Source organism: Acipenser ruthenus, chromosome 30, assembly GCF_902713425.1.
Source record: "Acipenser ruthenus chromosome 30, fAciRut3.2 maternal haplotype, whole genome shotgun sequence".
Classification (NCBI taxonomy): domain Eukaryota; kingdom Metazoa; phylum Chordata; class Actinopteri; order Acipenseriformes; family Acipenseridae; genus Acipenser; species Acipenser ruthenus.
In genome coordinates, this window is record NC_081218.1 from 2,577,773 (window position 1) to 2,605,000 (window position 27,228).

Here is a 27,228-nt window from a genome sequence, read left to right on the forward strand (position 1 = left end):
GACACAGACACACACACACTCACACTGAGACACCCACACACACAGACACACACACACACACTCACACTGAGACACACACCACACACACAAGAGATGAATCACATCCATCTACAGATCACTCCCCATCCCGGACAATTAATCCCTCCCTGGGTTGTGTTAGTCACAAGAAAAAATTAGGGCCAGGCAACCAAACAAAAACATTGAATAGTGATTTGACCCTTGCAGCGCTGGAACTACTGTGTAAAGAACGCGTCAACCTTTAAGAAAACGTTTAAAAAAAAAGAAGAAAAAATTAAACAATTGCATTTAAGGCATTGTTATGTTGGCCGTGGTGGTGTCCTGTACTCAAGCGAGGACCTGTTCTGTGTCCAGTCCCTTTGGTGGCTGGTTAGCTGAGGTTTTGCTGTATGCAATGTGGTTGATTGTGTCGTTTCGGCAGAGGTCTTTAGGACCCAGGGCGGTTCTCAGGGGAGCCTCTCCGCAGGCTTGCACAGCTGGGTGTGGTTTCAAGAGGAAGAACACATTAAGCAAATTATTTTGAAGAAGTGGTTCTTTGCCAGTCTGTTTAAAGAGTGCCCAGTCTTCTTTACACGACCCGAATTCGTTCCCGGTGAGTACACAGAGAGTTTGCTGTTGTTTTTATGTATTTTTTTCTTCTTTTTAGTTAATTTAACTTCACAGAAAAGTGATGGTTTTGTTTGACAGCTGTAGTGCAGCTGTTTTGAGCCTTATACAAACTTATTTATTTTCTTTATATTTCTTAATCGAAACGAATGTTATTCTTTGAGTTTAATATGGAAATATACTGTGTAAAATTACATGTTATTAAAACTACCTAAATCACAGTTGTCCGACAAGTCTGGAAGATAAACATTTTGTAAAAAACACAAACTGTAGCCTAGTATGGTGCCTTCCTGCTTTGACTATCCCTTATTTTGACAGTTGAACGAAAAGAAAAGCGTAGTTAATTGCTGTAGCACTTATTCTAAACCGTTTTTAGTCGGTATCTTAAAAAGCGGTCTCTTTTTTTACAATTACCACAAAGTATTTTAAAGCTGTTTTAGGTTGCAGGCAGCTATGTAACTCGCCGGGCTTTTGACAAGGTGTAAAGTTGAAACATGCAATAGTTACTTTTGCTCTCTGCGCATCGTAGAAAGTTTGCGCCTGAACCAAGACGTAATATATACCTAAAACATATTGTGGCCGGTTATTGATCATTTTAATGACCATGCAACACGCCGTTTAGACGTTCTTAGGTGAACGAAGATACAGCTGCTTTGTTAATGCAAAACTATTTCCGGATACAGTCCATGGTTGTTTTGTTGACGGTTGTGCATTATAAACTAATTTAAATACATTTCCAGGTCCCACCCTTTCTCCTTGGTAACAATAATGCAAATTAGGAGTATTGAAAGGGATAATTTACAGTAGAAACAAGTAGCTTACTCCCTCGTCCACTATCGAAAGTTAATTTGATTCGATTAACGATTCGATTAATCGTGTACACGGTTTTACGCATTTTGCATTTTGCGTATTAAGCAGGTACACCAGAAGCCAGGTCTGTACCATTTGGCATTTTACATTTCGATGAAAGTTTCCACACTTTCTTTTTAAGCGTGTGTTCGATTATTATTATTATTTATTTCTTAGCAGACGCCCTTATCCAGGGCGACTTACAATTGTTACAAGATATCATATTATACATTATTTCACATTATAAAGATATCCCATTATTTTACATACAGTTTATACAGTTGGGTTTTTACTGGAGCAATCTAGGTAAAGTACCTTGCTCAAGGGTACAACAGCAGTGTCCCCCCACTGGGGATTAAACCCACAACCCTCCGGTCAGGAGTCCAGAGCCCTCACCACTCCACACTGCTGGAATAGGCTACACAATATGTCTTGTCAAAAGACAATTGGACGACAGGACGCTTGCAATTCAACGTCATTTTAATACGCCTTATTTATTTGTTTTGTGATCTTGAGTGATTCATCATTGTGTGAGCCCTGCTTGTAGTTGTACGAGTCACTTTACTTCCTATAGCAAGTTAAGTTTTCGACCAGATTAAATTATCTTTTTTTTTTTTAAATGCATTTTGCACCATTTACAAACACACACACACACACACACACACGTGTATTTATGCAGTGTGTGTGTGCGTGTGTGTGTGTTCGGGTCCCAAGCCGAATTACCACCCAGATAAACTGACTGGGAATGTACTGTCTAAAGATAATAAAATAGGTAGATAGGTAAAACTGCAAAAAAAAAAACCATTTGTTCAACGCTGTAACAATGCTCGTGTATAATAAAGAGAGGAGTGTGGGGGTAGTTCTGCAGTTTACCTGTGTAAATTCCTGTACAGGTGTGGCGCTCCGTTTAGAATTCACATCGATTTACCTCCCAGGGCTTTGTGGAAGTAGGTGTGTTTTTTTTATGGTTCTCTCGATAATGAATAACTTTTAAACATGACTTATTTTTGTTTGTTTTTAAGTGCACGGACAGCGGGAGCAGTGCGTTGCTTGCTTGCTGATTTGTAATCGTAATGCACTAACTTTTTTTTAAAAACTTAAATATCATCAAAAACAAAACCAACGAACAAACCAAATTATTATACCAGCAATAAAAACATGTCGTCGGTGCCACCTGCGAACGAAGGCCGCTCTCAGTTCTTCATGTTTTCCGGCCTGGATTTTTGGCTGAAGTTTTGCATTGTTTTTGTCATTGTCCTCGTGTTTTTTTTTGTAATCTTTTGGTATTGACAGATTGAGCGAGCAGGCTACGGTGCGGACGGATGTTGCTTGTTGGGTGACGCTTGTAATCATTTTTTTTAAACCCTTATTTGTTTTTCCTGCAGCTTCTTTTTTCCTCCTGCGTGTTTCTCCTGTTGCGTTCTCTCGCCTCCCAAGATGTTTCTTGCTAGAAAATTGGTCGGTGGTCTTCTTGATGTCGTCACGTAAGTGTTGCTAACTTTAATTTGAATTTCCGATAGAAATCCAATATTACTGGAATTGACAGCTGCTTGATACGCATTTTATATTCGCTTCGAAGTGTATTTTCAGCATGCTTTATAAGAGGATTATTATTATTATTATTATTATTATTATTATTATTATTATTATTATTATTATTATTATTATTATTTGTAGTAGTCGTAATCGTAATAGTGCAGCAGTGTGGAGTAGTGGTTAGGGCTCTGGACTCTTGACCGGAGGGTCGTGGGTTCAATCCCAGGTGGGGGACACTGCTGCTATACCCTTGAGCAAGGTACTTTACCTAGATTGCTCCAGTAATAACCCTACTGTATAAATTGGTAATTGTATGTAAGTAATTGTATGTGGTATCTGTATAATGTGAAGTAATGTATAATGTGATATATTGTAACAATTGTAAGTCGCCCTGGATAAGGGCGTCTGCTAAGAAATAAATAAATAAATAATAATAATAATGGTGGTGGTAATCCCACATTTTATTATTTCTTAACACCAAAGGATCCGAGAGCGACGTTTGTCATTGAACTGCCTTTTCTTTCAGTATTGTTAAATGCGATTTGGAAAGGTTGTTAGTGTATGTCTCAGTCGAAGTATGCCTGCTGCATATAGCGCAGTACAGTATGTTGGAATAAGACAAACTCCTTGTAGCTCAACAAGGCTTCCAAAATGAAAAAGGGCCAGCAGGTTTCAGTGACTGCCAAAAGCTAAACTTTACCCCTGCGGAATGGAAACAAACTGGAAATGCCAACACGTTCTGCACAGAGTAATAAACCCTGGTGGGGATGCACTAAACTGTGTATAAATCCCCCCCAGGCAGTCTGTGACCCGTATGGTTTGAATTTTACAGTTAGAGTCCAGACCTTGCCTTTCCATTCAGTTGAACGGGCTGACGTGTCATTCCGTTACAATAGGACGCGCACTGACACACACACACACACACTGTGTATATGTGTGTGCGCTACCGCCCTGGTCTCGATTCTGAACAAACCTGATAGACCAGCAGGAAATACCTACGTGCAATACTCTGAGTGTTTTGCAGGCTGTCCTTGCTGTAGGTTGTCAGTGTCCTGCCATAGTACTGAAAGGGTTGTAACGAGACTCCCATTGCATAGCAGTTGAGGCCATTCCAGATTTGAGTTCAGTTTGATTGAGCTTGTAGTAAAACCTGGAATGGCTCAAAATGCAATACAATGGGAGTCTTGTTCCCCCGCACTGGCAATGAATGCTCCAACAGCATGCTGACAAATCTTTCTTTTTTTTCTTTACAGAAATGTTGACCAGTTTATCCCCTCGGCACCTGTAAGTTCAATTGACATTTTATTAAAGACTCCTACATTTGGTTTCCCTATTACATATATATAAACCCCTTTTACTATGGTGGACAATGCTGCTATATGCAATGGTAAAGCCTTGGTTGTATTTAACCTGCGTGTGACCCTGAGCAAGTCACTCAACCTCCTTGTGCTCCGTCCTTCGGGATGAGACCGTAAAACAAACGAGGTCCTGTTGGAAGCGGTTGTTGATGCATCGTTCATAAATCTTGCACGGTACCCGGTATTTCTCTTGCCTGTCGATTTTTGAAATGTCTGTCTCTCGTGTCGCCCCGTCGCAGCCCCCCCCACGGCCATCCCTCCAGTATGCTGAGCAGCACGAGAGCGACGAGGACCGGCAGTTCCGAAAAGTGTTCCAGCAGCTTGCCGGAGATGTGAGTACAGAATATAGACCTGGGCTCAATTAGAATTGTTGGCTGAAAATTCCAGTTCCAATTCCAATGGTATTGTGTTTAGTTACAATGATGCTGTACTGATTGCAATTGCCATTCCACTAAAAAGTTACTTAAGTGGTGGCACACGCTAACAGGTTTATTTTACCAAGCAGTCATCACAGGTACAAATACAGAAATGTGCTCTATGAAGTTTTTTTTCAAACAAATTGGTTGCTAAATTTGCATGCGACCGTATACCACATTTTATATACACTGTGATCTGTTTATTTGGGCACCTCCATGCTTCCGCTTCACGTTACATTTAATAGGTACCCATGGTGTTTTAGAATATTCTTTCTTTGCTGGACAGTGCCTTGACAGTTAGATCCAGGTCTGAATTAAATCAAATTAAATAAAGATTGGCTGTGGTCTCCTCCGTCATTTTGATTCAATCCAGACCCAGCTATAACACTTTGCCCTATGAATTAGAAGTTAGGGGGGGGGAGACTGGATGGTTTGTAACTGAACCCACATTTCCAGTCACACAGCATTTTTGGGATTTCCCTTTTTAGGAGCGATGAGGCAGGTAATTATATTCTAGTCTCTGGGGCTCATTTGGGTGTTGCTCGAAAACCGTGTTGAGTTTCACTCGGAGACGAGGCTAAGAACTGACTCATACTAAAGAATGACTTGTGTGAGCCTGCTAATCCCTGCAGAATTCAAACACTGCAGTACAAACAAGACTAGATTATCCCCCCTTTGGTGTAACTACTGGGCTTGGCTTTATATCTAGATTTAAGTAACATAGAGATTGAACTGCTCCCACACCCCCTAAGAGAAAGGGTGCTCCCTCCAGTCCAGGGCAGGCTTGAGGCACGGAGACTGAACTGCTCCCTCCTTCCCTCCCTCACCCCTAAGAGAAAGGGTGCTCCCTCCAGTCCAGGGCAGGCTTGAGGCACGGAGACTAAACTGCTCCCTCCTTCCCTCACCCCCCTGAAAGAAAGGGTGCTCCCTCCAGTCCAGGGCAGCCTTCAGGCACGGATACTGTACTGCTCCCTCCCTCCCTCACCCCCCTAAGAGAAAGGGTGCCCCCCCTAGTGCAGGGCAGGCTTAAGGCACGGAGACTGAACTGCTCCCTCCCTCCCTCACCCCCCTAAGAGAAAGGGTGCTCCCTCCAGTCCAGGGCAGGCTTGAGGCACGGAGACTGAACTGCTCCCTCCTTCCCTCCCTCACCCCTAAGAGAAAGGGTGCTCCCTCCAGTCCAGGGCAGGCTTGAGGCACGGAGACTGAACTGCTCCCTCCTTCCCTCCCTCACCCCTAAGAGAAAGGGTGCCCCCTCCAGTCCAGGGCAGGCTTGAGAGATGCCTTTAGGTCAAGCATCTCTCAAAATCTGGTGTTGCTTTCTGTTTTTTTTTTTTCTTCAAGGACATGGAGGTGAGCCCAGCAGAGCTGATGAATATACTCAACAAAATTATTGGCAAACGTAAGTAAAGATTCATTCTGTTCAATGTGCTTCTTGTGGAGCTTAATGATCCAGGAGCGGCGATAATGCGATTTTAAAAAAGGAAGCACCAGGGATTTGGATCCATGATTCCCAAATGCAGGCTGTAGTAAAGTGTGTGTTTTATTCTTTCAGACGGCGACCTCAAAACCGACGGATTCAGCATCGAGTCCTGCCGAAGCATGGTGGCGGTCATGGATGTATCCTCAGCAGTGCTTTGAATCTTGGGAGCTGTCTTGTACTTAAGGCTGTAAATGACTTTATTAGATTAAAATGCACACCTGTCTTAAACTAACATGCACCTGTTCATTGATTTAAAGTTGACTGCATTTTGTATTTGGTCACTTTTTTGTGTTCACTTCTGAAATGCAGTTCACGCTCTTAATGCGTTGTGACTCTCGTTCTTCGGTTACAGTGGTTTGCAACGTTTAAAAAATTAAGTCTGAATCGATGCAAGATCCCAATAACACCTGATGTGAAATAAGCCATTTTTGTTTACCATGGGGGGTGGAGGGAGAGGAGTATAAGGCCTTTTGAAGTTCCATGCTTTTCAGATTGCTTCAAGCCATGCATGTGATCTCCCTTAACCTTCGTGCTTCTGCAGAGCGACAGCACAGGCAAGCTGGGCTTCCATGAGTTCAAACACCTCTGGAACAACATCAAGAAATTGCAGGTAAGCCCCTCCCCCCCCCCCCCCCCCCCCACACACACACACACACACTACTAAGTCACCGTAGATAATAACTTGTGACCCTTGTAACCCTGCAACAACTGTCAGTCCTCCTGGATAAAGGCATCTGCCAAATAAATAATTATAATAATGAACAGAGGTCAAGCACCTGATGACACCTAATCCCTTCTCGTGATGAGGTTTGCTTGTGATCTTGTAGAATGGTTGCAGCAGCAGTGTGGAGTAGTGGTTAGGGCTCTGGACTCTTGACCGGAGGGTCGTGGGTTCAATCCCAGGTGGGACTCTACCCTTGAGCAAAGTACTTTACCTAGATTGCTCCAGTAAAAACCCAGCTGTATAAATGGGTAATTGCATGCAGAAATAATGTGATATCTTGCAACAATTAAGTGCGTCTGCTAAGAAATAAATAATAATAATAATGTCTCTTTGCTTGTGGTCTTGCTGAACGGTTGCATGTCTCTCTCAGGGGGTGTATAAGCAGTATGATGCTGATCGCTCTGGTACGATCGGGGCTTCAGAGTTACCAGGTGCTTTCCAAGCTGCAGGTAAGGGGCTGTTTCACAGCAGCATACTTTCTTTAAATGAAATGACTTCAGTCCGGTTCGTGACCCTTGGGATGGAACATCTTGTCACAATGGCGTCCCAGAGGACTGCAAACAGGTTGCAGTTCTCATCCATCCATTCTTTCATTCGTCCAATAATCACATGCTGAAATCCTACACCTTGAGCTGAATAAAGTTAAATACAATTACAGGATTTTAAAAAACCTGCTCAATAGTGTTATGATGTTACATTAAACATATTCTGTTGCACGCCACTTTGTAGTTTTTTCCCCCATATACGAAAAATTGAGAAATGTGACATTTCGAAATCTAACATGAAATACGGTGCTACTATGATGGCTTCCGGTAGACTTTTGTGACATCATTTTGTAGTTTTCTAAAATTATGTTCATATAGTTTTTGTTTAATTGTCTCAATCTTAATTCTAGGCCATGCAAAACTTTGCTCCACAGCTATAGAAGTTAGCTAGCTGGTTGAACATCATAATGATTTGAACAGCATTGGAAGAGACTGGTCAGACAGGCTGGCATTTTGGTTTTCTGCGCACTGAAAGTTTCTACGTCGATTTTTATACCAAGGAAATCAAGTTTCCCATCCATAACACGATGACCTCTCAACGACAGGAATAAAAGTATTGGTATTCTCTCTCTCTCTCTCTCTCTCTCTCAGGGTTCCCTCTGAATGGCCAGCTGTACCAGATGATTATTCGTCGCTATAGCGATGAGAGAGGCAACATGGACTTTGACAATTACATTGGCTGCCTGGTTCGTCTGGACGCCATGTGCCGTGAGTTCTGATTTCATTCACAGCTTTCAGACCGGTTCAGTGAGGACTCCTCCTGGGGCCGCACTGCTCTCATTTACTGTGGGAGACCCAGTGAAATTTGAATTGTCCAAATACCACAGTGCTTTAAACCAGAGCTTCCCAACCCTGGTCCTGGGAAACCCCAGTGTGTCTTCTGGTTTTCCAACTGAGCTTTCAATTACTTAACTAGACCCTACATTGAAATGATCATTTTCTTAATTAGACCTTTTTAATAGTGCACAGCTCCTAAACAGTTGCAGAGTTCAGGTTGCTTATAAAATGTTATAGCTGACTTGAAATCTGTAGCTGTTTAGTGATCAGTTCAATGAAGGGTCTAGTTAAGTAATTGAGAGCTGGAATGAAAATTAAACCCATTTTCATTTTAAACGTGATGCGTGGTGCTGCTGTATGTTAAAGAAAGCTCTCGGTCTCAGTCTTCTCCTCGGGTGATCTGTTTGCACTCGCTGGGTCGTTTTGCCTCCAGCAGTGTCTTCTGGGTCAAGTTACTGGCTGGAAGCTGAAGGGAAGCAGCTGATTGGTTATTTGACAGGAACGAAGCCAGTGAAGGGGTGGGTGGGGTTAATTTCACTGAAGTCAAGCAGACAAATACTTTGTGCCACCTTCAGAACATTGATGAAGGCACTAGCTGAAACGTTTGTCTTTTTTTGTAAGTTTTGGTACTTGGATTATAAATATCGATCATGAATGCCCAACACGTTTGATATTCAGACGGTCTAGCAAAAGCTTTTTTTTTTTTTTTAAACATGGTCGTCATTTGATTTTTGAATTGACGACTAGAATTAAAAGCATATAACCGTTAAAGTGATTGTGTGTTTTTTTTGTTTTCATTTGTTTTTAGGTGCCTTCCAAACCCTGGACAAAGATCATAATGGAACCATTAAAGTGGACATTAAGGAGGTAAGTATATTGGAGCTCAAGTGAGATGTGCCTGCAACCATGTGGGAGATTACGAATAGCACAGCAATCACAGTGAGCAGGGTTAGCTGTATAGTCCAGCAGTCACAGTGAGCAGGGTTAGCTGTATAGTCCAGCAGTCACAGTGAGCAGGGTTAGCTGTATAGTCTGGTCACAGTGAGCAGGATTAGCTGTATAGTCCAGCAGTCACAGTGAGCAGGGTTAGCTGTATAGTCCAGCAGTCACAGTGAGCAGGGTTAGCTGTATAGTCCAGCAGTCACAGTGAGCAGGGTTAGCTGTATAGTCCAGTAGTCACAGTGAGCAGGGTTAGCTGTATAGTCCAGCAGTCACAGTGAGCAGGGTTAGCTGTATAGTCCAGCAGTCACAGTGAGCAGGGTTAGCTGTGTAGTCCAGCAGTCACAGTGAGCAGGGTTAGCTGTATAGTCCAGCAGTCACAGTGAGCAGGGTTAGCTGTATAGTCCAGCAGTCACAGTGAGCAGGGTTAGCTGTATAGTCTGGTCACAGTGAGCAGGATTAGCTGTATAGTCCAGCAGTCACAGTGAGCAGGGTTAGCTGTATAGTCCAGCAGTCACAGTGAGCAGGGTTAGCTGTATAGTCCAGCAGTCACAGTGAGCAGGGTTAGCTGTGTAGTCCAGCAGTCACAGTGAGCAGGGTTAGCTGTATAGTCCAGCAGTCACAGTGAGCAGGGTTAGCTGTATAGTCCAGCAGTCACAGTGAGCAGGGTTAAATACTGTATGTGAACAATTCAAATAAATTCAAAAGCGAAAATGCAAAGATGACTATCAATAATAAATCAAAACTAATTTTAAATGCTTCATCTATTAAATGTACATTTTACAGCTTTTTGTTCCCTTTTTATAAAAGTGCCCCATAGTAAAAAGAATAGCAAAGTGTATGGTAAAGCATAGGTAGGGAGGTATGCTTAAAAGATGGCAAACCATTGCTAACATAAACTAAATGCAATGGAAGAACTATGTGGGGGGGGGTTGGGGGAACAACTGCAAATGTACCTTGGGTCGACCTTTATAAAGTTATGTGTTGCGTTGCATTTCTTACGGATCCTGCTCCTTGTTTTGCAGTGGCTCCAGTTGACCATGTACTCTTAAAGATCCTGCTGGGTGCCAGTGGAAAGGAGGCTACATCTCTCCACACAATGTTGATGTTCAGCTGATCCTTCAACACTAGGAATATCTCTCTGCCAACTCTCTCCGCATGGCTGCTTCTGCTTCTAGAACTCTTTCCGATTTCTAATTGGTTTGTTGTTTTTTTTGGGGGGGGGGGAAGGTGAAGTAGGATGTTTTTTGCAATGTCTTTTGGCTAATAATTCTTCTTTTTTATTTTTTATTTTTTTAAGTTTTTTTTTATATCTAATTTGTTGCTTGTGGGCATATTTAATTTTTTTTTTTTTTTAACCCATCATCCCATGTTCTTAATTTGAAGTTACTGTGAAGTTTTATCCTGCACTGTGCTGTGCGTAAAATCGAATTGTTAGAAAGACACGTGACATGTTTAATTATTGTACCTTTTGTTTTTGCGTCAGCAGTACATGCAGATTCCACCAGGTGGCAGTCTTACACCTGTAAAGACACGCCATTGACAGACCCAGTTTCATTTAATGTTAAGACTTTAAATGTTCATACAACTTTGCGGTCGAGTCGAGGTTCGCCTCGTTTTTCTGTGAAAACAGCAGCAGCTCAACATTAAGTGCAAAAAATATGTTTTGTCCTTAACGGAAACGGAAATTCGAAATTTTACGAAGTATGTATTTTTTGTTTCATCAGCCAAGAATTAAGGCCGAAATGTTTGTATGTTACTTTTGAAATCATTGCGATGACTTTATGAATGATGCTTGGTTTGTCTGTTACAATGCTAACTGGTAATGCAACACAAAATGTTTGTCACGCATCCATCCATATATATATATAATCAAATTACCCATTGAAAATGATTGATTTTTTATTTTGGTTTATTATATTATGCAAAAAATTAAAACTCTTTACAATTTCATATTTATGGGTTTTCTGTTCGTGTGTTTGTTTGTTTTTTGTAACTATGACAAAGTAAAAACACCACTAGCTGTCTTTCTTTGCATCATCAATGCTGATGCACATGTAGAAATTCTAGTACCAGACTCCTTCGTTTTGTTGGTTTGCCGTTCAACACAGATTTCGAGGTTGAATATTAAATACCAAGCCTATAAATAGGAGGCTGTGTGGTCCAGTGGTTAAAGAAAAGGGCTTGTAACCAGGAGGTCCCCGGTTCAAATCCCACCTCAGCCACTGACTCATTGTGTGACCCTGAGCAAGTCACTGAACCTCCTTGTGCTCCGTCTTTCGGGTGAGACGTAATTGTAAGTGACTCTGCAGCTGATGCATAGTTAACACACCCTAGTCTCTGTAAGTCGCCTTGGATAAAGGCGTCTGCTAAATAAACTAATAATAAATACTGCAACTAGACCTGGATACCTCAGTGTGACCTCGAGAGAATGGTTTTTATGTCTCAAGTTTTAAATTAAAAACAGTGTCCTCCCTTTTGTAACCTATGACAACCCTAATAACAAAGGTCCGTTATTAAATTATTTTGTCTAGTCCTATAACATCAATCCAAGTTGAGTTAGGATTTATTAGCTCCGGTTCTGCCTTGTGAGCGCGGTTTGCTTGCATCTGTTTATGCTCAGTAGGGAAGATAAAAAAGACCTTTGAATAAAACAGCAGGCGTCTCTATTTTTATCTGGTGACCAGTCGGAAGTATAATTATCAAGACGTTCATTTTATGCCATGTTTCAGTCTCGATATTATTAAAGGAGAACTCAAGTATTTATGTTGCGTGCGTAAAGAAAAATGCTTTTTTGGTTGTATTCTAGACATAATTATTAGTTTTTATTTTTTGGCATCTAGGATCCAAAATATCAGGTAGTATCGCAGGCACAATTTTATTACATCCAATTTCGGGTCGTATGTAATAATAATAATAATAATAATAATAATAAATATTGTGTTTTTGCTGATCTCAGTTGAAATAGAGACGTACGTGTCACGCAGTAGTTTTCTATTTGAATAAACTCGCAATAAGTAAACCTCATCTTTTTATATTTTAGTATTGATAGTGCACCATAATAAACTACATTTTCCTGTAGTATAGGATACTTTACTTTGCCTTATTTTTTATTGCGAAACTAACCAACCAAAAGGCCGAACAACTCAGTTTTATTGACTCGAGTCAACACTCCTCACTCGAGTGACGTCAGCGAGTAACGTTGCCTTAGCAACCAGTGCCCCACCACCAGAAGGCCGGACCAAATCGGCAATGACTGACGTTCCGTGAGCAAATCGAATTACACTTTCCCAACCCTGAGCCCGCCATCCCTAGGGCATCAGCCAATGAGAGCGCGGAGGCAGGGAACTGGGCTGGTTATGTATTTTACGGGGAGCGAAACTGATGCTGAAGTGAAATCTGCGCTTTAGCTGAGCTGCTCAAACATAGGTGTTGCATCTACTCTTGAGAAGCGACGGGCAGGTAAGAATTATTTAATGCATGTATAATATATACGACTGGAGAATATAAATTGAACGCATTCCTTTTTTTTCAATGTGATTTATGGTTTAAATAAAACTTATTAACTTACTTAAATTGAATAATTTACGAACAACGAGAATATATATATATATATATATATATATATATATATATATATATATATATATATATATATATATATATATATATGCACGGTAAACATTGTATTTGTATTTATTTTTGTCTGCTGGTTTTTGTTATTTTAAACCACAACGAAGTTACATCTTTCATAATCGCGTTTGTTATTTTGCATAATATTAAGTTGTCTCACGCGTTGACGTTATTTTGTATTGTCGTTGGTAATAATAGCTCTCACAGAATACATTGTTTTGCGCCCAGCCTATTAAACATGCATTTTAAACTATATTTATATTTACTGTTAACTATGTGTTTTCCAGTAGTTTCAGCTACGAGGGGACTTCCTTTTAAAAGTAGCACGCTTGTATATACAAGCAGAACAGTGGAGCGAGTCTTATCTTGAGAACTAACCGAGAATGGTTCGCACAATACAACCATTAGTCAGTTCAATACTTTATTAGACTTGCAGAACAGCGTGCAATACGAAAAAGGGGTTTAGTTACCAATATTAGAGACAGAGTGTGGCAGTCTTCTCTTCTTCCTCAGGTCTAAAGAGCTCCAAAGCAGCCTTTTTATGCCTAACCTGCGGTGACATCATCCTTCAACAATTCTTTCTTTCAGTAACCGTTCTCTGGTGTCCTCGCCATTTCTTAGTCACTTCTCATTAACTAATGTAAGCATGCATAGAATCCACGCGTTCAAAGCTTCATCTTGCAACAAAGTGAACGAAGGGATCGATTCCAACCCTTGCTGTGTGTGTGAATTTCCATGACTGTTTACAGTTTCAAGTCACACAGTTTATTGCCTGGGGGGGGGGGGGGGGGGGGGGTGATGGGTGATGGCGTAAGTCTAATTGTGTGTGTGCGTGCGTGCGTGCGTGCGTGTGTGCAGACAGGTGTCAGTGTTCAGTCCCCCTCTACAACCCTGTCATTTTGTAATCTGATTGGGTTCTTGGGAGCTCAGCAGCATGGTCAGGCCTGATCAGTCCTTCTTGTAGGATTTCTGTCTGTTAGGATCTCAAAAGCTATGCATGCTGAGTACTGGTCACAAGGAGTTTTAGAGAAACACACCTTCTCCTCCCTTAGAAAATGCCTGCCCTTTTAAAAAGTGTCCTGTAGTAAAAGCACAGCAAAGTGTAATACAGCACAGTGAAAGCATTGTAAAACACGGGTAAGCATTGTAAAGCACAGAGAGGTCTGGTAAAGCATAGGGAAGCATTGTAAAGCACAGAGAGGTCTGGTAAAGCATAGGGAAGCATTGTAAAGCACAGAGAGGTATAGTAAAGCATAGGCAAGCATTGTAAAGCACAGAGAGGCCTGGTAAAGCATAGGGAAGCATTGTAAAGCACAGAGAGGTATGGTAAAGCATAGGCAAGCATTGTAAAGCACAGAGAGGTCTGGTAAAGCATAGGGAAGCATTGTAAAGCACAGAGAGGTCTGGTAAAGGATAGGGAAGCATTGTAAAGCACAGAGAGGTATGGTAAAGCATAGGGAAGCATTGTAAAGCACAGAGAGGTCTGGTAAAGCATAGGGAAGCATTGTAAAGCACAGAGAGGTATGGTAAAGCATAGAGAAGCATTGTAAAGCACAGAGAGGTCTGGTAAAGCATAGGGAAGCATTGTAAAGCACAGAGAGGTCTGGTAAAGCATAGGGAAGCATTGTAAAGCACAGATAGGTCTGGTAAAGCATAGGCAAGCATTGTAAAGCACAGAGAGGTCTGGTAAAGCATAGGGAAGCATTGTAAAGCACAGAGAGGTCTGGTAAAGCATAGGGAAGCATTGTAAAGCACAGAGAGGTCTGGTAAAGCATAGGGAAGCATTGTAAAGCACAGAGAGGTCTGGTAAAGCATAGGGAAGCATTGTAAAGCACAGGGAGGTATGGTAAAGCATAGGGAAGCATTGTAAAGCACAGAGAGGTCTGGTAAAGCATAGGGAAGCATTGTAAAGCACAGAGAGGTCTGGTAAAGCATAGGGAAGCACGCCTGCTGGGGGGTCGCGCTGTGTTGCTGGCGTGAACGAGCGCGTGTTTCAATCACGGATCAACTTGATACAGGACACTGAAAAGCATTGCTCAGCAGTTATAATAAGGTAACGATTACATATTTAAAAACTGTTTACATTTGTGATCCAAAGGGTAGGCATTTGGGAATCCATCTAAAACAGCACCTGACTGAATCCCATGCATGACATGAATAATGCATGACAGCAGCAGGTGCACTTAGTTACTGATGTTTGAACTGAACGTGTTACACCTGCCCTGACATCCTTGCACTGGCATCCCTGCACTGGTTTCCAGTTTCTTTTCTGTCAGGGACTCTGGTTTTGTTCAAGTTTGTAAATCTAGATTAAATGCAGCGGGAGATGTAGTGGAGAGGGTTATATATGCAGCTGTGGCTAAAAGTTTTGCATATACTTAAAACTGACAACATTGGGAAAAAAATAAAAAAATAAAAAAAATTGACATTTTGAAATCTAACACGAAATACTACTGTACTACTGTTATGGCTTCCGGTAGACTTTTGCGATATAACTTTGTAGTTTCTTTGATTATATATGATGTTAAAAAAAATATGTTCATAAAGTTTAAAAATATATATATATGTCTCAATCCTAAAATTCTAAGTGATGGCACATTTTTGTCCATAGCTGCACGTATGTCAAACTATATTGAGAATGTTCGATTCTGGGGAGATAAGAGAGCGTCTGTCTGTCCTTATGTTTGCCCGTCGTTTGTGTCAATAGAGCTCATTTACCATTCATAGTGAAAAGAGTAAAGAAAAACTCGTTTGTGATGATCGCTGCTTTTCTTAGACTCTTAGCGCTCCACACAAACCTAGGCAGCTGTTTATGCTTCGATATGCTTTACCACAATACTCTCCTTAAATACCAATTTGCATTCAACTGTCCAGCCATTGCATTGCGAAAGTGCATTCCGAATCAGGCTAGCAGTGATCAGATGTCTATTGCAAACCAATACAAATAATATCACTTATTTTCATTATGTTTCAGTTTCTTTGTTTCCAATTTGCCTGGTTAATATATAAAAGCTTTTTCTTTAATGCTAATGAGAAAAAAAGACAATGCCGTATTTACAGAGACACCACCTGCCTCGAAATCGCGTGAATTGCTATTATGCCTCCTCCAAGCCACATGATCCACCTTTGAAATTTCAAGGCAACAGCTGTGCGTTGGTGGCAGAATTAGCTTCACTTTGACACCCAGGCCTGGGTTTTGCGTTTCAGATTTTCTTTGAATGTATTACTATCCTTGTTTTTTTTTTTTTTTTTTTGCTGATGAAAATTGCTTATAGCTGATTGTAAGCCTCTGAGTATTCCTAAAGCCTGTCCTGGCCTGGAGGAGGTGAGGGAGGGAGGGAGGGAGCAGTTCAGTCTCCGTGCCTCAAGCCTGCCCTGGACTGGAGGGAGCACCCTTTCTCTTAGGGGGGTGAGGGAGGGAGGGAGCAGTTCAGTCTCCGTGCCTCAAGCCTGCCCTGGACTGGAGGGAGCACCCTTTCTCTTAGGGGGGTGAGGGAGGGAGGGAGCAGTTCAGTCTCCGTGCCTCAAGCCTGCCCTGGACTGGAGGGAGCACCCTTTCTCTTAGGGGGGTGAGGGAGGGAGGGAGCAGTTCAGTCTCCGTGCCTCAAGCCTGCCCTGGACTGGAGGGAGCACCCTTTCTCTTAGGGGGGTGAGGGAGGGAGGGAGCAGTTCAGTCTCCGTGCCTCAAGCCTGCCCTGGACTGGAGGGAGCACCCTTTCTCTTAGGGGGGTGAGGGAGGGAGGGAGCAGTTCAGTCTCCGTGCCTCAAGCCTGCCCTGGACTGGAGGGAGCACCCTTTCTCTTAGGGGGGTGAGGGAGGGAGGGAGCAGTTCAGTCTCCGTGCCTCAAGCCTGCCCTGGACTGGAGGGAGCACCCTTTCTCTTAGGGGGGTGAGGGAGGGAGGGAGCAGTTCAGTCTCCGTGCCTCAAGCCTGCCCTGGACTGGAGGGAGCACACTTTCTCTTAGGGGGGTGAGGGAGGGAGGGAGCAGTTCAGTCTCCGTGCCTCAAGCCTGCCCTGGACTGGAGGGAGAATCCTTTCTCTTAGGGGGGTGAGGGAGGGAGGGAGCAGTTCAGTCTCCGTGCCTCAAGCCTGCCCTTCAATCTCAACACTGCATTGAGATAGCAGGTTTTCAAAGTCTTTTCTTTTTCTTCAGTTCGTTGGTGTATTTATTGCAGATCATAACAACTCTTTTTCTGACTTTATAGGATTCGATAAAACTAACAAGGAAGCAGGAAGTTCATTTCTGCAAATATATTCCCTGTGGTTGCTCCGTTAAGGCTCTTCGTCTATTCAACAGGCCTGAGATTGAAATCTACTGAAAACAGCGTTTGAATAATGGTGTGCAGAAAGAAATAATGCCCTAAATTGACGTACCCCCGAAAAAAAGATAATGACATAGCTGTCTTTCCGCTTAATCAGGTATTAAAACTGCCAGATGAAAAAAGTGTCCAAGGTAATAATTTCCATTGAGCAACCAAGCAGAGATAATCTACTCACACAAGCGCTCAGCTGCCTGAAAACCTTTAGGGTTCATCATAATCATAATAATAATAATAATAATAATAATAATAATAATAATAATTATGAAGAGCTCAGAGATTTGCATTTGAAAAGACATGCGATTGAAAGCGCTTTGAAGAAGATTACTGTTCTTCTGCCAGAAAAAAGAACTGAAAAGAAACAGCATGAAAAAACACAACTAGCTCGTTTCGTGGATTCAATTATATTTTCACACACATTTTTCTTAACTTAATGGTAAATGTTAACATAGTCTACCCTGGTTTGCCTTTTTTTTTAACATGCTTTACCAGACCTCTCTGTGCTTTACAATGCTTCCCTATGCTTTACCAGACCTCTCTGTGCTTTACAATGCTTGCCTATGCTTTACCAGACCTCTCTGTGCTTTACAATGCTTGCCTATGCTTTACCACACCTCTGTGCTTTACAATACTTCCCTATGCTTTACCAGACCTCTCTGTGCTTTACAATGCTTCCCTATGCTTTACCATACCTCTCTGTGCTTTACAATGCTTCCCTATGCTTTACCAGACCTCTCAGTGCTTTACAATGCTTGCCTATGCTTTACCATGTGCTTTCTCACACTTTGCTGTGCTTTTACTGTGGGAAACTTTAAGTGTAAGGGGAACAGCTTTACTTCTCAGAGTGTTACAAGTTGTCTGCCAAATGTGTGATAAAACACAGCGAGCGCAGAAGCACATCGCTGTCGGAGACGCTGAAAGCACATGTTTCTAAAGGACTCGGTGTAGTCAAAAGCAGTATTGTAAACAGGCCTGTGTGTCTGGGTCCCTGGAGAGGACAGGGGTAGCGCTACGGCTTTTGTTTTATTTTAATAAACAGTCACTCAGTCTCTGTGGTTGCTGCTCAGCAACTAGGGGAAACCGTGGCAACCTCACCTTGCTACTGTGGGGAAGAGGAGGGAGGGAGAGAGATTATTTGTTATTTGTTATAATACATGGTGATGTAAAAGACATCGCTCAAACTGTAGAACTGGCCGCGTTTATTTTTTTACCAGTTGAAAATGAAGTGCTGAGAAAAACATTGGAAAACAGAATAAAAAAAAAAAGTTTTTGATGTACTGGAGGGTTGCTTTTAAAAATATAGGTTAGCAGTTTTTATCATCAACCTTGTTATATATGGGTCTCGCGCCACCACCATGTATAATAAGACTGTAAAACACTGAGGTTTATAGGAGAATTATCGTTCACTCGTTATTATATTATGGTTATACATGCTTCTACTGTGCTTTTATACATGCTGTGCTTCAACCATGGGATGTCGCACTAAACTTTGTGTAAAAAAAACAGCAGAATTCCCCCCTGGTAGGCACGGCCGTGTGGTGTGCAGGGGGAGTCGCACAGTCAGGGGAGTGCAGGGGTCCCCGAGGGTCTCCCCTAGTAAAGGCACGGCCGTGTGGTGTGCAGGGGGAGTCACACAGTCAGGGGAGCGCAGGGGTCCCCGAGGGTCTCCCCTGTAAAGGCACGGCCGCGTGGTGTGCGGGGGGAGTCACACAGTCAGGGGAGTGCAGGGGTCCCCGAGGGTCTCCCCTGGTAAAGGCACGGCCGCGTGGTGTGCAGGGTGAGTCATACAGTCGGGGGAGCGCAGGGGTCCCCGAGGGTCTCCCCTGTAAAGGCACGGCCGTGTGGTGTGCAGGGTGAGTCATACAGTTGGGGGAGCGCAGGGGTCCCCGAGGGTCTCCCCTGGTAAAGGCACGGCCGCGTGGTGTGCAGGGTGAGTCATACAGTCGGGGGAGCGCAGGGGTCCCCGAGGGTCTCCCCTGGTAAAGGCACGGCCGCGTGGTGTGCAGGGTGAGTCATACAGTCGGGGGAGCGTAGGGGTCCCCGAGGGTCTCCCCTGTAAAGGCACAGCCGTGTGGTGTGCGGGGGGAGTCACACAGTCAGGGGAGCGCAGGGGTCCCCGAGGGTCTCCCCTGGTAAAGGCACGGCCGCGTGGTGTGCAGGGTGAGTCATACAGTCAGGGGAGCGCAGGGGTCCCCGAGGGTCTCCCCTGGTAAAGGCACGGCCGTGTGGTGTGCAGGGTGAGTCATACAGTCGGGGGAGCACAGGGGTCCCCGAGGGTCTCCCCTGGTAAAGGCACGGCCGCGTGGTGTGCAGGGTGAGTCATACAGTCAGGGGAGCACAGGGGTCCCCGAGGGTCTCCCCTGGTAAAGGCACGGCCGCGTGGTGTGCAGGGTGAGTCATACAGTCGGGGGAGCACAGGGGTCCCCGAGGGTCTCCCCTGGTAAAGGCACGGCCGCGTGGTGTGCAGGGTGAGTCATACAGTCAGGAAGTTATAATATAGTAATAGAAGTTATAATGTACCCCAAACTCCCCACCAGCTGTCAGTACAAACAGTGACTAAATTGAAGAGCAAGCATGACCTTATTGTGTGGTGCATGACGAAAGCCTCCTGTTATCCTTTCATTATAGCATGTGTGTTTACCCAGCCTCTGACATCCTGCTAACTGAGTGGAGGTATCGTATTGCGGTGAATAGGGCCGCTCATAATCGTGCTGTTTGCTGTTCCAGTTGGGTTAATGTAAATACAATGGAAGTTGACGTCTTTTATTGCTGTGGATGATTCAGTGTTCTGGGTCCCGTTTTTTATAACAAGGATATCTCTCTCCTTCTCCACTCTCTCTTTCCTCGACTCCCTCTTTCTCCCTCCCACACTCCATCTCCCTCTGTAATTATGTCTGTCTCCCTTTTTGATGTCTTCCCCCGTCCCTTCTTCTCCTCCTCCCTCCCCCTCTCTCTCCCACTCCCTCTCCTCCTCATCTCTCACTCTCCCTCTGTATATCTCTTTCCCTTTGCCTCTCTCCTCCATCACTCTCTCCAGCTCTCCCCCCTTTTCCTCTCTCTCTCCCACCATCTCTCTTCCTCCTTCTCTCTTCCTCCTTCTCCCCTGCCTCTCTTCCACCCTCTCTGCCTCTCCCATCTCACACTCTCCCTCCCTCTCTCTCTCTCTCTCTCTCTCTCAGCTTGTGGCTGGAGTCCCCCCTGATTCAGCAGCTCTGTAATTAGTGTTTGATTCCAGCCCCAGCATGGAGCAGAGCAGTGGCTGTCACGCAGCCTCGCTGTGTCTGCAGGAGGAGAGACCAGGAGCACGAGGAGACACACTGCTGACCCAATTCTTTATATCAATGATCAAGTTTCTAAGTTATAACACTGATGAGAATCAGTAGCCAAAACATTCGTCACCTCGAGTTTCATACAGTTTTACTTTCGCAGGGTAAATCCGAGCTTAATTGGAAATTAAGCTGGAAAGCAAGCAGAGTTTGAAAAAATCTAATTGGTTTACCTTAGAGGGGCCACGCTCTTTCTCAGTGTGATCACAGTTTAAGCAACAGGGTGCAAGCTCTGGTGACAATGCAAAGGTTAGCAAACGTTAGCTAATTAGCAGTTGTCATGCATGCTCCAAAATAACAGGCCATTCATATTATAAGAAGTCATTCTGAGTTTGTTTTAATGGAAAGTAAAAGCTTGGTATTGTTTAAGCCTGAAGAACATGTTCAGACACGGCTAGGAAAGGTGGGCATGCAGCTCCCAACACCACCAATAAGGCACGAAACACACAAGCAGATGAGAGTCTTTTTAAATTCAAGTTCATGGAACCTTTTTTTAACTTAAGTGTATTCTTACTTTCCAGAGCACAAAGGAAAAGGATGTTTGTTTACAGTGACTCAAAAGTGTAAGAGCATGTGTAGGAAAGTGGGAGAGAGTGGGAGAGTGGGAGAGAGTCAGTGTGGGAAAGTGGGAGAGTCTGAGAGTGTGAGTGGGAGAGTGTCAGTGTGGAAAGTGGGAGAGTGGGAGAGTGGGAGAGTGTCAGTGTGGGAGAGTAACAGTGTGGGAGAGTAACAGTGGGAGAGTGTCAGTGTGGAAAGTGGGAGAGTGGGAGAGTGGGAGAGTGTCAGTGTGGGAGAGTAACAGTGGGAGAGTGTCAGTGTGGAAAGTGGGAGAGTGGGAGTGGTAGAGTGGGAGTGTGAGAGTGTCAGTGTGGGAGAGTGGGAGAGTGTCAGTGTGGGAGGAAAGACAATGGTTAGCTTAATGATACTCAGGCAGTTTTCTCTTGCAATTCTTTTCAGAAATCAGGCAAACTATTGCATTGTTGTACCCCTGGTCTTCTCATCCTTATGATAGAGTAATTATTTCTTTTTAATCCTGTAAACATTTCCACCTTGTAATGAATCTTCTCCTAGCTAATAAAACTGATACCGGTTTAAAACCTGTACTTACCTTTTCAACTCAAGTCAATGGGCTGAGATGCCAATTTGTTACAATCTGTATAAACGCCAGGACCTCACAATGTCTAATGTTTGCTGTTCTCCTGTTTTACAGAGTTATCCTCTCTTGGATCCCTGCGGAGTGCTATCGGTCTGCTTCACACTCCCGCAGTCTCTCTCTCTCGCTCTCTCCCGCATCCTGGTGTGTCGTTTAGAGCAGGGAAGAGGATGGCTGCAGAGACAGCCATGCCCACAGAAATGGATGATCTGCAGAGACGGGCAGATCAGGTCACTGACGAGGTAACAGACAGTCATCTGGAGAAATACCATTTTATATTGCACTGCTGCATGGAGAATACTGCACATGCAAGCGAGAGTCCAGCGAAGAGCAGCCAGACGAATTGCAGAGCTTCAGGGAACTGAATATTTTTAGCCTTTAACAAAGAAGAATCAGACTTGATTGGCCTTAGTCAAAACCAGGAGTAGGATTAGAGTAAGGGTGCCTTGAAGGGCCATTCCTCTCCAGGTTTAACAGCTCAAATGGGAACGACTTTAGGTTCTGGGTGGAGGTTTTAATTGGTTCGATGAAACAATTTAGAGCAGGGCTGGAACAAAGACCAGGAATGGAAGCACCCCTGGATGACATGGAAGGAGACACTTCTTCACACAAGAGAGTGGAGAGGGGAAGGGGATGGGTTACCTAACCATGTTGTTGAGGCTGAATCACTGGGATCCTTTAAGACCCGACTTGACGTGGCAGTCGATTGAGGTTTCGTGTTTGCATTTTATAAAGTATTTTATTATTTTTTTATCCACAGTCGTTGGAAAGCACTCGTCGGATGATGCAGTTAGTGGAAGAGGTGAGAAATGAGATCTGGGTTTAAAAACGTCTTTTTACACTTTTCACTGCCCACCTCATCGTTTTTTATGGTACAAAACTTGAACCTTTTCTGATGTTTTATTATTTATTTTTTTCTTAACCAGAGCAAAGACGCTGGGATCAGGACGCTGGTCATGCTGGACGAGCAAGGAGGTATGGACCCCCCATCCACAGCTTCACCGCCCCCCATTTTCACACCCTAGCATGGGGTTACAGATCCGATACCTTCCCTTGCTTTACCACGTCCTGCAGTGTCACCCCGATCTCAAGAGCAGCTCTTGAATCCTGGCTTTTGTTACGAAGAGTTAATCCACCTGCTGTGGATTTAGATTACTGTCTGGAATGGGCCAAGCAGAGAGATAGAGAGGTTTAGAGAAGCAGACTGTAGCTTTTTCTTTCTTTCTTTCTCTCTTTCTTTCTTTCTTTCTTTCCTTTCCTTCCTTCTTTCCTAGTCGCTAATAGTGCCAGATTATAACAACCCAGCACTAAAACAAATCACGACCTGCCCCAGTAGCTTAAAAAAAACCCCAGAGCAGGAGAAATGAAAGGGGCTGTGCTTCCTCTGCCTGCTCCAGAACAACTGGACCGCACGGAGGAGGGTCTGGATCAGATCAACCAGGACATGAAGGAGGCCGAGAAGAACCTCACCGACATGGCCCAGTGCTGCGGCCTCTGTGTGTGTCCCTGTGCCAAGTAGGTCCTGATTAACCAGGAGCCCCGTGCAGCACTGCCAGCCTGTCTCGTGATGCTTCTGTCATTTTGAGAACATAAATAGGGATCAAAAACTGTGGGATCGAAGTCCATGCAAAGACCCCACCCCCGCCCAATTTTCCTGACTTCCCAGCCATAGCGCTATAGTTGGGAATGAAATAATACTAAACGCCATTTTTTCTCACTTCCTTCCTGTGTCAGGTAAAAGGGATCCCCCACCACGTACGCTGCCTGGCTGCTTTATTAGGACCTGTCTGCCTGATTGGATTGAGGGTTAGGGTTTGGTACGCCTTTATTAATACAGATTTAGTACGTCTTCTATTGTGTATAGACCCCCTCACACAGTACAATGCGAAACAGCCAGGCCAGTTCTGATATGAGGGTTATAAAGGCTTCCAAACTAACTTTGAACTCCGACAAGCAAGGCTTCTGATCCCACAGTTCCAGCCCAGCTCCTGTGTCAAGTGTGTGTGTGCGTGTGCGTACCGTGGCGTACCGCGTGTGTTTGGGCTTTTCCGCTGTGTTTTCTGCGAGCGACCGTCTTGTGTATTTCCCTTGTCCAGAGCAACTGGAGAGAGTCGAGGACGGGCTGGACCAGATCAATCAGAACATGAAAGAGGCTGAAAAAAACCTCACTAATCTGGGCAAGTGCTGCGGTCTTTGCTCCTGCGAGAAGTAGGTGTCGGCTGGGTGGAGGGGTGCATGTCTGTGTGCCTGCCTGCCTGCCTGCCTCCCTGCCTGTACTTACATTTCAGTCGAACACAGAGAGGAAGGAGTTCTAAACTTCTGCTCAAGAAACTTTTATCTGCATTCTCTTCAAATCAACCTGTATGTTGTTGTTTGTGTTTTTACAGCAGCCTCAAATATCAATCCGATCATTTTTATATAACACCTTTCATGTCATCTCAAAGCGCTTTACAATAGTAAAAGCATAGTAAAGCAGAAACACTTTAAAACCCATGGCAAAGCGTGTTAAAGATTAGTGAGTCTACAGCGGGACACTTTTACAAGGGCTGTCTCCCCCCCCCCCCCCCGCTCTCAGGCTGAAGGATTTCGAGGCAAGCAGTGCTTATAAGAAGGTGTGGGGGAACAGCCAGGATGCTGTGGTCTCCAATCAGCCTCCCTCCCGCGTGGTGGACGAGAGGGAGAAGATGACCATGAGCGGGGGACACATCCGCAGGTAACGCGCAACAGCTGGCCCTTGGGAGCCCATGTAAAACGTAAAGTCAATTCGGAAATAATACAGTAAAACCTGTCCAATCCAGCATCGCTTGGGACTGGAAAACAGATTGTGTACAGTGCCCTGGATTACAGAGGTACTGTAAACTCTTAACACTGTACCCCACAAAGTAAAATAAAAAGTATAAATGACAAACTATTTGATGCTTTTAAAAAATCTATTACAGAAGTATTAGTCCATTTCATGGATGTGTGTGAACTACAGCTATGGCCAAAAGTTTTTAGGAGTAGAATTTTAGGATTGAGACATAATTTAATATACTGTGTGTATTAAATTATCGTTTATTTAACATCATGTAATCAAAGAAACTACAAAATTATATCGCAAAAGTCTACCGGAAACCATACTAGCAGTACAGGATTTCATGTTAGATTTTGAAATGTCAGATTTTCCAATTTTTGTCAGTTTTTCGTATATGGTGGAAAACTACAAAGCAGTGTGCAATTCAATAAGTTAACGTAACATTATTCAGCAGGTTTCATTCGACTTTATGAAGCAAAATTAGTTCATTCTATAGGGGGATGCAAAACCTTTGGCCAGAGCTGTAGTCTGCAGCGTGGCTCAGTAAGGTCACACGTGTGCTGTGTGTGTGTGTGTGTGTGTGTGTGTTTGCAGGGTCACCAATGACGCCCGGGAGGACGAGATGGATGAGAATCTGGAGCAGGTGGGCAGTATCCTGGGCAACCTGCGGAACATGGCCCTGGACATGGGCAACGAGATCGACACCCAGAACATTCAGATCGACCGGATCATGGACAAGGTGAGACCCAGCCTCTCTCTCTGCCAGGACGTTCTCTTAAACCTGCTGTCTGTGTACCAGTGCAATCAGAACAGGGCGCGGGTGGTGGGATTCTAGGGGTGTAACGAAACTCGTATATAACCTTGAAGAACTTTGAAATTATTTTGGTATTAATTAAATGGAATACAACGTCTGTGTGGCAGTGTTTATACCACCAGCAAATTAGATAAAGCTGCTGAGTGAAAAAAAATAAAAGGCGTTAAACATCCCATTGACTTTTTTTTTTTTTTTTTTTAAGGCAACCGTCAATAACAGCCGCATCACAGAAGCGAATCAGAGAGCCAACAAGCTGATGTCAGCATGAGAAAAACTCACCTGATTCTCCCATCACTGAGAGTGTCTTCCACACACACACACACTGAGACACACACACTGAGACACACACACACACACTGAGACACACACACACACACTGAGACACACACTCACACACTGAGACACACACACAGAGACACACTCATACACACACACTGAGACACACTCATACACACACTCACACACACTGAGACACACACACACACACTGAGACACATTGAGACACACACACTGAGACACACACACTCACACACACTGAGACACACAGAGACACACTCATACACACACACTGAGACACACACACACACTGAGACACACACACACACACACACTGAGACACACACTGAGACAGACACACTGAGACACACACACACTGAGACACACACTCACTCACACACACTCAATCACTCACACACACTGAGACACACACTCACACACACACTGAGACACACACAGAGACACACTCATACACACACACACACTGAGACAGACACACTGAGACACACACACACTCACACACACTCAAACACTCACACACACTGAGACACACACTGAGACAGACACACTGAGACACACACACACACACTCAATCACTTACACACACACACACAGACACACACTCACACACTGAGACACACTCACTCACACACACACACTGAGACACACACTGATGCACATAAACACACTCACCCACACACACACACACACTGAGACACACACACACACACACACACTGAGACACACACTGATGCACATAAACACACACACCCACATACACACTCACACACACACACACACACACACACACTGAGACACACTCACGCACCCACATTATTGCATTGGCATTAAATAACACTACAACTATGGCCAGAAGCTTTGCATCACCCTCTACATAACTAATGTTGCTTCAAGAAGTCGAATAATGTCACGTTAGCATATTGAATTACACACCTCCGCTTTGTAGTTTTCCAGATACTTAACAAAAAACTGACAAAAATTGAAAAATGTGACATTTCGAAATCTAACATGAAATACTGTACTACTGTTATGGCTTCTTGTAGACTTTTACAATTATCATTTTGTAGTTTCTTTCATTACATAATGTTAAATAAAAGATAAATTATGTTTTTTTTTTTCTCAATTCTTCAATTCTAGGTGATGCAAAACTTTTGGCCATAGCTGTTCATCTAAATTATTTTAATGATATTTTAAACTGGCACACAGCGCCTCCCTGTGGCCCTGTAGTCACGACTGTTTCTTGGATAGTTTTTTCATTATCATTATTACAACACGCCACCAGGTGGGGGAATGTTGGCATTGCAAGCTTCTTAATGTGTTTTGAAGAGTTTTCTGCACACTACTTAAGCTAGTATTTTTTTATAGAACCCCTTAATTATCTATTAAAAAAAAATGATGAAAAGTTTTTAATCTCAGCAGTGTGAAAGAACAGCGTTGTATAAAGAAGTCCTGAATCGGGCTCTTGAGGCAACAGGAGACTGACACTTTAAATGGCTTTAATTACAAGGGAAATGCATTGCAATTAGACAGTACTGAACATCCCTTAGCAAGTGATCTTCAATAGCAGACAGTGTAAGCTGCAATGACAATGGTTCTGTAGAGGGATAATATTAGCTCAAAAAGCAGGCTACAATGGTAAGGAA

At 43.6% G+C, this 27,228-nt stretch overlaps 2 protein-coding genes across 4 annotated transcripts in view; both read left to right on the top strand.

Moving 5' to 3' along the window:
• Positions 1–465: 465 nt before the first annotated feature.
• Positions 466–11,201, top strand: LOC117394655 (calpain small subunit 1-like). Of its 2 annotated transcripts, none has more exons than XM_033993048.3 (11): positions 466–610; positions 2,859–2,957; positions 4,263–4,293; positions 4,607–4,699; positions 6,125–6,182; positions 6,336–6,400; positions 6,805–6,873; positions 7,358–7,436; positions 8,124–8,240; positions 9,118–9,176; positions 10,274–11,201. In XM_033993048.3, the coding sequence occupies exons 2-11, from the start codon at positions 2,911–2,913 to the stop codon at positions 10,298–10,300; spliced, it is 645 nt and encodes a 214-aa protein (XP_033848939.3). In that variant the 5' UTR covers positions 466–610; positions 2,859–2,910; the 3' UTR covers positions 10,301–11,201. The 2 variants fall into 2 exon arrangements, with proteins under 2 accessions (XP_033848939.3, XP_058860871.1); XM_059004888.1 differs by lacking the exon at positions 466–610 and adding an exon at positions 2,400–2,424.
• Positions 11,202–12,159: 958 nt separating this feature from the next.
• Positions 12,160–27,228, top strand: part of LOC117394662 (synaptosomal-associated protein 25-like) — a 16,248-nt gene continuing 1,179 nt past the window's right edge. The window contains exons 1-8 of one of the 2 annotated variants that reach the window (XM_033993062.3): positions 12,160–12,710; positions 21,738–21,922; positions 22,441–22,482; positions 22,607–22,655; positions 23,078–23,195; positions 24,256–24,393; positions 25,069–25,213; positions 25,491–27,228. The exon at positions 25,491–27,228 is cut by the window's right edge and continues 1,179 nt beyond it. In XM_033993062.3, the coding sequence (XP_033848953.1) occupies positions 21,851–21,922; positions 22,441–22,482; positions 22,607–22,655; positions 23,078–23,195; positions 24,256–24,393; positions 25,069–25,213; positions 25,491–25,556 (630 nt within the window). In that variant the 5' untranslated portion in view covers positions 12,160–12,710; positions 21,738–21,850 and the 3' untranslated portion in view covers positions 25,557–27,228. Of the gene's footprint in view, positions 12,711–21,737; positions 21,923–22,440; positions 22,483–22,606; positions 22,656–23,077; positions 23,196–23,776; positions 23,889–24,255; positions 24,394–25,068; positions 25,214–25,490 lie in introns of both variants that reach the window. The other variant, XM_033993072.3, reaches the window with a different exon arrangement.

Coding starts and splice junctions, on each gene's coding strand:
- LOC117394655 (XM_033993048.3), top strand. CDS start 2,911: ATGTTTCTTGCTAGAAAATTGGTCGGTGGTCTTCTTGATGTCGTCAC. Junction 6,183..6,335: donor CAACAAAATTATTGGCAAAC/GTAAGTAAAGAT, acceptor TTATTCTTTCAG/ACGGCGACCTCAAAACCGAC. Junction 6,401..6,804: donor GCATGGTGGCGGTCATGGAT/GTATCCTCAGCA, acceptor GTGCTTCTGCAG/AGCGACAGCACAGGCAAGCT.